We start from the raw sequence: 12,951 nt of genomic DNA on the forward strand, positions 1-12,951 counted from the left end.
TTTTTTAGTAGGGACAGGGTCTCACTCTTGCTTAGGCTGAATGAGCTCAAGCAATCCAGCCACCTTGGCCTCCCAGAGTGCAAGGATTACAGGTGGGAGCCACGGGCCTGCCTGATACTTCAACTTCTTAACAGCTTGTGTGGCAGGTTCCCTGGGCCTTTTCTTACTGCTTACCTCCTGGTTGTTAATCCCCACCCCAGGCACCTACAAAGAACAGTGCTGGGCACACAAAAGCTATCAGAAGGGGTTCACTAGATGCCAGAGGGGCCCTAGAGGAGTAAGAAGTATTTAGTGCTTCTTCAGGCTTGTACAAGTCACCATCCCCAGTCTAGTCACATTTACCTCCACCCCCACACTTGGCAAGAAAGGAGGAGGGGAGCTTCTTGTTTTCCTGTCTGGGGGGAGGGGTCAGCAAAGGCTTCTTGGAGGCCCAGTGACCCCAAGGGTTCCTCTCAGGACACTCTCAGCCTCTGTCCCTTCCTTCCCTCCTCTTCCCCGTCTTTCTCTCCCCTCCCCCACTTCAGGTTTGACCCCTTCCCTGAGGTCCCTTTCTTATCTACAACTGCACTCACCTGCCACCATCCTAGAAAAATGCCTGCACACAGTTTATATACCCTGGCAGTGCTTGTGATTTCCATATCTCTATTTGCATATCATTTGCATGGCCGTATGTGCAGAGGGTCTGACTTTCTGACCACCATATCTGGGACTTGTTGCTCTTTTCTGGGTACAACATCACTTTTTTTCCCCCTGGGATTAAGTTTTCCAAAAGCCACAAAAGCTGTGTTTGACAATTTCCAAAGGACGTCTGGCTCCAGCAGCCTAGGATTCTGAGGCCCCCAGGGGGAAGGGGGAGATGGAGTTTTTGGAAGGGGGGTGTACTGAGGCATAGCTTTGAATACCAAGCATGGAGTGGGGAGGTGAGAGGATGAACAGGTGGGAGGAGTGGGGGTGGGGAAACGTATCAGGGGTGGTCGATTCTACCTCTCAGCAATTCATTTACTTTTTGAATAAATACAGATCAAATGCTTCCTATGTGCCAAGAACAGAGCAGCGTGCTGAACACACCATCTAATTTAGTCAGAAGGTAACAATTATTAGTCCCCTCTAAAGACAGGAAATTGGGGTTCAAGGAGGCTAATGCAGTTGGCACAGTTGGGATTTAGACCTCAACCTGCCTGACCCCAAAGTCAGTGCTCCTAACCTTGCTCTCCAATTTCTAAACTTGGCCCCTCCTTCTCTTCTCCTTCCTTCTCTTATCATCAGATAACTTAAAATAGAAAGAAACTAGATACACTTCTGACCCCCTCAGATGCTGGGTAGGCACAGCATCACACATGGGGGCAGAGGAAGATAAACAACTTTCATTCTTTCTCACTTTGACACGTGTGCTCTCCATTTCAACCAGACAACTAGAATAAGAGTCCAAAAGGCCCCTTTATCCCAGAGCCTCATGATCTCCACAAAACTAGCTTTTTGAGTTCTGAGTTGGAGAACAGTGGTGAAGAAGGTGCCAACCCCCTAGGCCTGATATTCCATGTTCCTGTTTGCTTAGGAGAGGAAAAGCTGTGGGGAAGATAGAGAGAGAGAGAGGGAGAAAAAGAAGTTTGCCTGGAGGTTAGAAAGGAACAGAATAAAGAAAGGGAGAAAGAAGCAAGGACAGGAAATTTCAGTGCCTTTGGACATCAAAAGAGCTGTATGCAAATGAATGCAAATAAAATGCAAATTATCCCTCCCTTTTTTACCCCACCCTTTCTGGACAGCTGGAGGACTTCTTCAGCGAGTAGCCAAAGCCTTACTCCAGGATGCTGTAGTTTCAAAACGGGTCTTCTTGGAGTAGCATCTAACCCCATTGGCTGCACCTCTAGGGAGTCGCTAGCTCCCCAGGCTCCATTGCTACTTGAGCATATGTTCATCTTTCTTTACTTTAAGGACAGAGGGCTCTATCTGTGAAGCCTCCCCTTCTAGATGCAATGGCTGGAAATGGTCTACAGCCCTGGAGAGGGTGGGAGGTGGGCCTTTCCCCACTTTGGCAGGGGAAAGTGGCTTTCCTGGCTGTAAGCCCTGCTGCTCACTCCCACTTCTTGTCGTGTCAGCTGGATTGAGTTGTCAGGGCTGGGAGAAAGGTGGAGAGGTGTCCTGGAAGGCCACCAAGCAACAAGTCCCTTCTAGCTTCTTCCTTCTGCCAGATGGGCCACAGGGCCCAGGGCACAGGGGTGCAGGATGGGGGTCAGCTCCCTTCCTTGGAATGATCAAAGGGAGTAGATCCTAATTCAGGCTTCCCCAAAAAGCAGAGAGAAGCAAAGTAGAGGCCAGGACTGTTTTTAATCACACCTCAGAGTAAGTCTGATGGCACCCTTGCCAGGAGGCATTTGCAGAACACAGGTGAAGGGGACAGAATAAGAGGTGTCTTGGAAACCAGGATCAAGCAACTGTGTCTGGGGAGTGGACGGGAAAGGGCACTGGAGTCAGGATACAGAGTTATTCCCTGCCCTGATATCCCTAATGCTGAATACCCCACACCAAGGACATCCTCCGCATCCAGTATCCAGCCTTCCGCACATTGAGAGAGGGGAATATACACAAATTCATTTTGCATGTAAAGGTTCAGAATAGATAATAATATGCATTTTAATTAAAAAACAGCATAATAACAATGGTGTCTTTCAATCACCTTTTTATGACCTTGAGGCCAGCATTAGGCCTGGGCTGGACCTTTCTAGCCCTACCTTCAACGGAGCTCTGCCTCAACCAGCCCTTTCCTGGTTCTCTCAGTCCACCTCAGACCTTCATGGTGCATCTGCCCTCTCTGGGCAAGTCTAGGCTCAGCGCGCCCTCTTGTGGTAAAGAGGGCATATGACCCTGACTTTTGCTCCCCAGCTTACAAGACTCTGGAGAGGTGTCCTCAACCAGGAGTACCCATTCATGGCTGCAGGAACCACACATGAGGGCCCTGTTCCAGGCAAGGTGGAGATGTGAACACTGTTGAGTCTTTTAGCCCCTGTTCACTATCAAAGGGCATACCTCACCATGGAATCTCAGCTGGACTCAGCCAGCTATGTTCTGCCCAGTCAATGCAGTGACAGCAGCTCCTGGTCTTGTTGGGCTGTCTGTCCTCTTGTCCTGTTGCTGGACAGCTCTGCCAGTTAAAAGTGGTTGCCTCCCATACTGCTCCCGACACTGCTGAGCTCCATGCCAACTCGGCACCCACACATGTGGGAGATCAGTGGCCATTCATCCATTCAAAGCTCTATGGAGTACCCATGGGAGTCCCTACACCGGACTGGAGGTATAACAGACACTGTACCCCCCACAGAAAGTTAGCAGTCTTTTGATGCCTGTGGACCAGTTGAGCAGGCAAGTTCCCCACCCAGTGGCATGTGACCTAATAGGAAACCAGGGGGTGCCATGGGCTGTGGGGGCACACCTTACCTGGATTTGGGGACATCAGGAAAGGCTCCTTGGAGGAAAGGATGTCTAAGCTGAGATCCCAGCTAACAGGGGGAAAGCAAAGGGAACAACCAGCAAGTGCCTGGCAGAGACTGAGTAGAAGAGGTGGACCAGCCTGAGTGAGTGGGGAGGATGATATTCTTACAGGGAGGACCTTGAAACTGCCTGACTTAGACAGGTGGATATAGTTTACCAGTTTCAATAATAAGTAACTTGTGACAAACATCACAGCTGATTGCAGCATAGCCTAGGATGGCAATTCCAAGGTTGGGGGTTGCTGGGGAGGAAGGTGCTGGTAAAAATTCATCAAGGAGTCAGGAGCAATAGGGCAGAGGTGGAGAAGAAACCAGATTTGAGGTATTCTCTTCTTCATTTTGTCCTTTTTTTTTTTTTGAGATAGAGTCTCACTCTGTTGCCCTAGGTAGAGTGCCATGGCATCATAGCTCACAGCAACCTCAAACTCTTGGGCTCAAGGGATCTTCCTGCCTCAGTCTCCCAAGTAGCTGGGACTCCAGGCACCCACCACAATGCCTGGCTAATTTTTCTATTTTAGTAGAGATGGGGTCTCGCTCTTGCTCAGGCTGATCTCAAACTCCTGAGCCCATGCAATCCACCTGCCTCGGCTTCCCAGAGTGATAGGATTGCAGGGGTAAGCCACTGCACCTGGTCTTCATTTTGTTCTTGATGGGAAGATCTGAATTCTCTTCCTGCAGTTGAGAAAGAGGCAGGAAAGAGAGATGGAAGAGAGAATAGTTTCCCCTGAGGGGTACATCCCTGAGGAGGGGAGAGGAGCTGGGATATAGAGTCCTGGGTGCAGGGGAGGGTGAGGGGAAGGGAGGACAGGCACATTTCTCCCATTATGGGAGAAGGAGGGGATCCAGAAAGATAGGTGTGGACTGAAGTCAGAGAGGAGCCTGGCATTCCCTCAGGCTTCTGCTTTCTGTGACACAGGAGAGGAGGGAGCTGGGAATGGAATGTCCCTTCACCCTGCCTCTCCCCGCTCAGGAATCAGGCCTTTCACAGTTGACATGCACCAGGAGCCAGGGTCCGGGAGTTCGTTTTCCCAGAAGGGATGCAGACACCACCCAGAAAGGCTGGGCCTGGCTCCCAGAGTTGCTCCACCAGAAGCCCCTGAGGTCCGGCCCTTCTTCGCTGAGTCCCTGCTGAGAGAGCCTGTCCTTGCCACCTCACTGGTGCCCTCTTCCCTTCTGCTGTGCATCCTTCTACATCCCAGTGTGGTTACCAGTTAGGGGCTCTGCAGGAAAACAGTCAACTCAGCTGTGCGCCTTTAGAAAAGGTGTTGCTTATTGATAGAGGTGCAGAAGGCTAGAAAGAAGCGCTAGAAAGAAGGAGGGAGGTGGAGGCAGGGTGATGGGGCCCCTGGGTCCTCAGAGAGAGCTAGAGCCGTGGCGGGATGAAGCGGCAGGTGTGGGGCTGAAGCGTGAGTAGCAGGGAACACACAGTACGCGCTTGGGTCCGCCCATCTGTGGGCACTTCTCATTGGCTGAAGCCGGAGGGTTACTCCACCCACTATTCCCAGGTCCAGGGAAGACACTGGGATAGAGGTCCCCATCTGTGGGGTCCCGCAGTTCCCCCCTAAGTTTTCCCATGGCTGACAAGACTGAAGGGAGAGAAGCTTGAAGAAAACCCACAGAAAGTCCCCAACATGGCCCAGCCCAGTCTGGGAGAGGCTGCCAGCCGGGCCTGGCCCAGCATTTCTCTCTCCTGAGAGTTGGATTTCTTGTCTTTCTTGAGGGTACCTTGTGTGCCCGGGCAAAGGGGCCAATCAGGAGCCTGTTCTTGACAACTCTGTTCCCAGGGAAGCATTGGACACTCTCTCCCCTAGCCCATATTCAGTGCTATTATGGGGACTGGCCGCCCCAGGGCCACACTGCTTATCCTACCCAAACCTGCAGGTAGCTGTGCTCTCCAAGGCTGAGCTGGCCAACCTGATAAAACTGTCTGGGGTAGGAGGTGGCATGGGACAAGGATCCCAGCCCTGTTCCAACGAGCTATTTGAACCTGGGCAAGGCACACACTTTTACAGGTGAGTCCCATCTATAGAATGTTACAGAATCACTTGGAGGAACCAGTGGACTAAGTTGCATGAAGGTGCTTTGCAAGCCCTAAAGCCCACAGAGAAGGGGGTACAGATATTACCCCCTGGGTGTTCTGACATGGCCACAAAGGCCTTCTGGGGTTAGTAAAGCCTCATCTCAGTGCTTCTCACATAGCTTATCATCTACTTCTCTTTTAACAAGTCCCAGATGATTCTTGTGCACACTGAAACTTGAGAATCTCTGCAGAGATTAGACTAAGACCAGGGAAAAGCTGATGGCAGGGATGTCCAGTGACAGTGTCCAGAGCTTCCTCACCACCAGGGACAGGCAGGCTGGAAGGTATGAGTCAAGCAATATCAGAACAACACCCCAACTCTGGAAGAAACATTACCTTTTAAGAAAGCATTATTTTTGGTCTGCGAGTCAGTAGAGAAGGTATATGAATTTAAGGACTCCATACTCAGCAATAGAGGCACGCAGTAGGGTGGGAGGCGCTTCTCAGAAGATCCCCGCCCCCGACCGGGAATAGCAGCAGCTCAGGACTGAGGGCCTAGACAGGGTGGAGAAGAAGAGGCCAGGGGTGGGGAGGGACACCTCCCTCCTGGACCCCCCAGCAAGGCTGAAGATGGTCCTTGAAAACAGATTAGAAGGGAGGCTTGCCCACCTGAAAGGGCCATCTCTGCATCGACCCTCAGCTTGACCAAGGCCAAACAAGCCTGGCTCCCCCAACCCTCTGGCCTGCAGGGGTTCAAGGGACAGCAGCAGCCTGTTCTGGGGTGCCGGGGACAGAGTAAAGGGGACTGCCCTGCATGCCCCTTCCCTCTCTAAGGAAGGATGTAGCCCCCTGTGGAACCCACTGGACTTTCCCAGCCCCTGAGCACTGCAGCCTCCACCTCGCCAAACTGTTACCATCTTCCAGCCTTGGTCCACACACCGTGTCTTCCAGGAAGCCTTCCCTCACAAATGCAACCTGCACCTCCCTCTTTAACCCTCCAGCATTTCCTGTTACAGCCTCTTTACACTGAAAAGATACTTTGGAAGTCAAGAGCCTTCCAGATGTCTGATTCGGTTGTCTCAGGTTTTTGGATATAGGAATGTCAGCTTTTTTCACTAATAGTAACAATATTAACCTTGGCTAACAGTGAGCACTCAATGGGTAGTAGTTGCCAAGCAAGAATTCACTTAAGTGTCATTTTATAGCTGAGAGAGCTGAGGCACAGAGAGGTAAAGTAACTTGACCCAGGACTGCACAGCCAGAAAGCAGCAGGGCTTGGAACGCTTGAAGTCCGGCTCCAGAGTTTCAGTCTTATCTTTTGCCTTCAAGCAGGCTTATTATGGTTACAGCCATGTCTTCTTGAGAGTAGATGTTTTAACACCCTTCCCCAAGTCTCCTCCTCCCCCTTCTTCCCCCAAATGACTGAGCACTCAGTAGGTGCTCTAAAAGTCGTGCCAAGATAGGCCACAGGGACACTTCTGACACCAGGTGGCAGCATTGGCTAAAGGGTCTGTCCAAACTCCAGGTCTGGCGTTGTCAGTCAAGTAAAAATTTAAATTTTTTATTTCTGGTACAAATGATAAATACTTTGCATTAAAAATCTGGAATTCAAGTTTTCCTAATACTTCATGCTCTCTCTCCACCCCAGAAAGTTACAAAAATATTTCTGTTTAGCGGGGAAAGCACTGGTGCCTGCTCTCGAGAAGTCCAGGTCTGGTGAAAGGCACATGTGGTCTGTTTCCATGGTGGGGGGTTCCCCCTGCCCCACAGGCAGCCTCGGGGGCGGAAGTGAAAAGAATGCACCTACTGGGTATGGGGGGCTGTGTCCCCAAGAACTCCCTCTTGGAGGGTAAAGATCCCCTCTATGTTGGGGAGTAGGAAGGTGTGAGGCCAGCACCTTCCAGATGTGTGTGGGGAGGTGGGCGGAACAGGCATAGACTCCTTTTAGGGTCTAAAACTTTTAACAAGTTCATGGACCATCACATTCTGGCTGCTTGAAAGTGAACACGTCAGGGGAGATGATGGAGGAGAGGGGTGCAAGTTTGGAGAGCCCTTTTCTACCTCTCTGGCCCGAAAGAAGGCACAGGGTGGGAGAGGGGGCTGCCTTCATGCATGACCCCCCTGCCAGGCCACACCCCCTTTCACAGTCTTGCAGGATGGGGCCAGAGGGAGCCCAGGCTCAGGCCAGGGCAGTGGGGAGAGGGAAATAAGGCATCGAGTGGGGCTGCCACCCCTCTACTGGCTGGGAGAGGAGCAGTGGGCCCAGAGCAGCCTCCTCCAGGCCCACCCCTCTCCCCAGCCAGCTAGGGGTCTTCATCCCAGAGACACAGCTGCCTCTGGGGCACATAGAAGTTGAAGCTGTAGCTCTTCTGGCAGCTGCGGATCCCGCACTTGTAGGGCGCAGGCCGGTCGCGGCTGTGGCAGTACTTCAGCATACAGGGGTACCAGGCCAGGCTCAGGCCATAGTGGCAGACACAGGGCTTCCCCCAGTCCCCTCCCTGCCTGCAGCGAGGCAGCTCTGCCTGCTCTGAGGCCTTGGGCAGAGCCTCGAACACAGAGCTGTCCACACCTGGGGGAGAGAGACAGGGATCAGTGTGGTGGTGGTGGGGGGGAGGATGGGAGCTGTCTCGCTGTCCCCTACTTGGCCTCTTCAGTCATTCAACAAGCATTTGTAGATGCCTCTGTCCCCTAGCTGCCACAGGGACCCAGGGGTAAGACCTGGGTGTCAGGCTCCTCACCAGGCTAGGAGGAGAAACAGATTAAATGACAATGACCCTCATCTATGGAGTCTCAACTGTGTGCCAGGGACCCTACATGCAGTACCTCTTTCTATCACCCCGAAGATACTGCCATCCCAGTTCTAATGATGCAAAAATGGCCCGGAGAAGTTTTATGATCCGTCTGAGGTTCACAGTAAGTGAACTCAGGACTGGAACCCAGGTCTGTCTGACTTCAGGGCCTCTACTCAGCCATACTGTCACACATGCTTTAAAAAAATCACCATGTTGGAGTGTGCTGACATAGAAGCATGGGGGGACAGAGTAGGGAATGGAAGCCCGCTTAAAAAAAGGTGGTATTTGAGTAGGGCCAGGCAGGGAAGGGACAACACAAACATGTCCACAGAGGGGAGCTCAGGGTGGCCAGGGTTTGGGGCAGACAGGAGAGTGTGCCTGTGACAGGTGTTGGCAGGGACCTAGCTGGTCTATCTCAGTGGCTATGGGAAGGACCAGCTTTGGGGGTGCTCATATCAAACCTGCACCTTGGTAAGAGAGACAGATGACAGGGGAGTGTGTGTGGGGGGTATGACTACAGCTCTGCTGGCCATTTCCAAACCCAGCCCTGCCCTGGGAAGGGCAGGAACTTCTCTAGTGCTCAGCTGGCCAGACAGAAGGAGCGGGGGCCTGGAATCGGAATGGCGACTTATCCCCTCTACACAGAGGACCTGCCGGCAGTCCTGGAAAGGTCCCCAGAAATAGGCCAGCACTAAAGTCACAGAGGTCAGAAGGGAAGGCAGGGGCCACACAGGGAAGATTCCTGAGGATCTTGGGGAGAGATGCCGGCACCAGGGACAGCGTGAAACTGATTTCTGAGAGGTGGCCAGGGGGAATGGGTGCCTATGCCCTGCTCCCGTGACAGAATATCCCACTTCTGTGTCCTAAGGGCAGGGATGAGGGGAAGTGACGAGGATGCTCCCTCTGCAGAGCCTAACACAGTCCTGTGTCCCTATCTGCGTTAGCTCCCTTTCATCTGGCTGACTCTTTCCACCGAGGAGCCAATAGGTGCCACCTCCTCCAAGAAGCCCTCCCTGGCCCGCTGCATTCTGGTTTAGGAGCACTCTTAGCTTCTGTTCATCACTATATCATATTTAACTCTGCAGACCTATCCCCCAGGAAGCTCTGGAAAGACAAGGACTGGGTGTCACATCTCTGATTTTAAAGTCAAAACATCTCTGGAGGTGCTCAATAAATGCCTCTTGAGTGAAAGACCCACTTCACTATCGATCCCCTGCTGTCTCCCCTGTCTGCTTGCCCACTGCCCAGCACCCAGCAGTGCCCAGCACCCAGCTGACCTTGCTCCAGCCAGAAGCGGACATCCTCCTGGCGGGTGTAGATGGCATCCACCGCCTCAGCGCACACGTTGTGGAGATGGGGGCTCAGTAGGCCCCCCTGGCTGAAGTTGACAGCGACGTCCATGTGTAGCTGCTCTAGGCCCCGAACCTCCTCCGCCTGCCGCACGGCCCGTGGGTTTTTCTGTGTGCAGGAAAGGAGCCACTCTTACCCGGGTTCAGCGTGCTCTCTGCCCATCCTCCCTGACCTCTGGACCAGGATCCAGGGAACTGAGTCTCTCTGGAAGGGCAGGCAAAGGGGTCGGGGTGGGGGGGCCGGGGCAGGCCCTGCTGGATAGGGTGGGGCGCTTAGCTGAGACTGGGGAAAGGCCTAGAGTCTAAGAAGGGGCCGGAATAAGGTCAGCAGGTTTAGGCGTTTTGAACAATGCTGAACACTTTTCATATGTTATCTCACTGAATTTTCTCCCTAAACTCATTTTCTAAGTGAGAAAATTGAGGCTTTGAAGGCAAGGTAACTTGTCTTGTTAGCTGATCAGTGATGGAGGGCATGTGGTGCTGGATCTGATGTCAGAGGCCAATTCCCTAACCTCTGCGTAAGTGGGAGAGAGCTGGGACCAGGGACTGAGGCCAAATCTGGGGGCCGGGGCTCAGTTGAGATCTGGGACTATGAGGTCAGGCTTATCCTGCAGCAAAATAGGGCTCGGGGCTCTAGGGTGGGTGGGTGCTTGGGGAGAAGGCTAAGGAAGGGCAGGGGCACCAAGTCCAAGAACAGCAGGTCAGGAGCTGAGTGGGAGGCTGAGGTTGGGGTGGGCCCAGGCTGGGTACAGGACTCGGGGCACCAGGTCAGAGCAGATCCCGGGGAGGCACCCACCTGCCGAAGCTTGGCCATGGCCTCACTGGGGATGATCTCATTGTGCTGTAGACGGGTGACAAAACAGAGGGCCTGGAACTGGCTCTGCCCCTTTTCCAGCTCCCCCAGGATCAGGGCCCGGAAAATCTTCACATCCTGAAAGAGAAGGGCAGGAGGATGGGAGACCAGCTGGAGGGATCAGGGCTTCCCTGCCAGCCCCCCTGGTGCTCAGCTTGGGCCTTGGCAGGAGGGCTAGAGCTGCCTGGCAACAGACATCTCCCTCCTGCTGGTCTAGGAATTTTTATCTTTTCCATTTAAACTCTTGACTTAAAAGCACACACACAAATTGTTCCAAAGCCTCCTGGAAAAGTGATAAAATGAACCATTGGAGAAATTTTCAAAAATTCAAAAACCTTCAGGTATAGAGCTTCACCTTAAAGAAAACAGCACCTCGGCTCGGCACTTGTGGCTAAAGTGGCTAAGGCGCCAGCCACATACACCTAAGGTGGCGGGTTCGAATCCAGCCTGGGCCTGCCAAACAATGACGGCTGCAACCAAAAAAATAATAATAATATCCAGGCATTGTGGCGAGGGCCTGCGGTCCCAGCTACTTGGGAGGCTGAGGCAGGAGACTCACTTGAGCCCAGGAGTTGGAGGTTGCTATGAGCTGTGATGCCACAGCACTCTACCCAGGGGGATAGCTTGAGGCTCCGTCTCAAAAAAAAAAAAAAAAAGAAAACAGCACCTCTTTTTGGCAGCTTATTTATTCACAGGTGATGATGGGGTGGGGCTGGGTACCCACAACCACTTGACCAGGGCATGATGCTGGAGGGGGTACACACACGTCTTAAAGTCTTACTCAGTATGCTGGGGAGAGGCCTCAAGATGTCCCTGGTGCTTCTGCAGCTGGGCTCCTGGCCACTCCCAGGGACTGCCTATGCTAGTGGGGGCAGGATGGGGTTAAGGGCAGGGGCACCAGGCTGGCTTCCAGCCTGAGGGAGCTGGATGGCTCAGCTTCCCCTTCCCCCATGGGTTTTACTAATGGCAATGTCCAAAGCCCAAGGTCTCCTTCCTGTTACTCACACTGTGATGGTGGAGTCCAGAGCAGGGCAGAGGGAGAAGGGTCATAGGGTGGGATGGCTGTCCCTTCTCAATCCTGGGGCTGGATCCCTGGGCTCTGCCCACTTACACTGCCCACCACGCCCCCTCCACCTTCTCACCCATCTTTGTACCTTAACTCTACTCCCAGTGAGAAATTAGCATCTAAATCTGTCAAGAGCCCTCCCACCATGGAGGCACCCTGGCCTCAATGACTGTTCTCTGCTATGACCCCCTCAGGCTCTGCCCTGGTACTTAGCACATGCAGCCCTGGGTGCCTACTCACCTGTCAATGCCTGTGCCCCAGCACCGCCCCCACTAGAAGCCCTTATTCATTGAGTGCCTACTGTGCACCTGCTAGAGTAGAAGTGCCTTGAAAACAGGGTCTGAGTGTCCCCCCTGGGGTCCAGATATAGGCAGCTAGGGGCCCACAGCTGCAGTGTATTAGCTGGTGCCCCAGGCTTTCCTCAACTTCTCTTAATTATAAAATAGGGATTGTTACACATTTGTCTGATAGGGTTGTGGTGAGGACGACAGAGTCGTTGCTTGGAAGAATGCTCACAGAGCATTCAGGAAGCGCTGGCGGTGATGACTGTTGTAGGTGATCCATGACACACACGGGCCTCTCATCTCATGATTCCCATGAGTTCCTGCAGCCCTTTAACTCTACAAGGAAGTTCCTCCTACTTCCTGTTGCTGTAAATGACCTCTAGAACAATGTGTTGTGGGACTGTCTAGGGAAGTGTTCCAGAAGGGGAAACTGAGGCCAAGCTAGGGAGAATGGTTCTATTAGGTTCCTTATAATCCCAGAGACCTGTGAGAAGAATCAGAGTTCATGGTGACCCCTGCTTCCTCTCACTAGGAAATCCCTTCTTGGGTCATGATGCTGGAATCTCCTTGTACCGCCAGCTTGGGCTATCTGATCTTTCACTCGGGCTGGCCAAGAGGAGACAGGAGGCTGGTCTGGTCGTAGCAGATTCCATTCTGGGCTCAGGTTAGACTTGATCCCAGACTTCCCCTGCAGGAACTTGAGTCAGGCAATGTCCCTGGCAGGATCCCCCAGGCAGGATACCACTTCCCTGGTATTTTCAGCTGACTCTTTGGACAACACCCTCTGTGGATATTCACAGCTTCTTCTCAGATACCACAGGCACACGGTACCCTGCAGTCTCAGGGGTGCTAAGGGGTCCCATTGCAGGAGGTGTTTGAACTTTTAAACCAGACCAGAGGATGAAAGGAAACTGTTGCAGCTTCTCCCCCTCCCGGCTTCTATATTAAATAACAATGTCAATGACAACAAAAGGCTACCAAAATGGGAACCAGGCTGGGTTTGGTTTACAGTGGGCCATCTTCTTATTGTATCCTCATAGTGGGTGGGGGGGGGGGGGGGGGGGGGGGGGGGGGGGGGGGGGGGGGGGGGGGGGGGGGGGGG

The 12,951-nt window shown here is 53.0% G+C and overlaps 2 protein-coding genes across 2 annotated transcripts in view; both read right to left on the minus strand.

The window, feature by feature from the left end:
• POU2F3 (POU class 2 homeobox 3) overlaps nt 1-3,610 on the minus strand; it is an 86,944-nt gene extending 83,334 nt beyond the window's left edge. Inside the window, exon 1 of the mRNA XM_023517351.1 lies at nt 3,433-3,610. Within this exon, the coding sequence (XP_023373119.1) occupies nt 3,433-3,448 (16 nt within the window). The 5' untranslated portion in view covers nt 3,449-3,610. The remainder of the gene's footprint in view (nt 1-3,432) is intronic.
• Nucleotides 3,611-6,670: 3,060 nt separating this feature from the next.
• The window catches only part of OAF (out at first homolog), an 18,313-nt gene continuing 12,032 nt past the window's right edge, over nt 6,671-12,951 (minus strand). Inside the window, exons 2-4 of the mRNA XM_003796808.3 lie at nt 10,443-10,577; nt 9,575-9,755; nt 6,671-8,074 (exon numbers count right to left, since the gene is read on the minus strand). Coding sequence (XP_003796856.1) covers nt 7,809-8,074; nt 9,575-9,755; nt 10,443-10,577 — 582 coding nt within the window. The 3' untranslated portion in view covers nt 6,671-7,808. The remainder of the gene's footprint in view (nt 8,075-9,574; nt 9,756-10,442; nt 10,578-12,951) is intronic.

Source organism: Otolemur garnettii, unplaced genomic scaffold (genome assembly GCF_000181295.1).
Source record: "Otolemur garnettii isolate 467f Iridium unplaced genomic scaffold, OtoGar3 scaffold00108, whole genome shotgun sequence".
Lineage (NCBI taxonomy): Eukaryota > Metazoa > Chordata > Mammalia > Primates > Galagidae > Otolemur > Otolemur garnettii.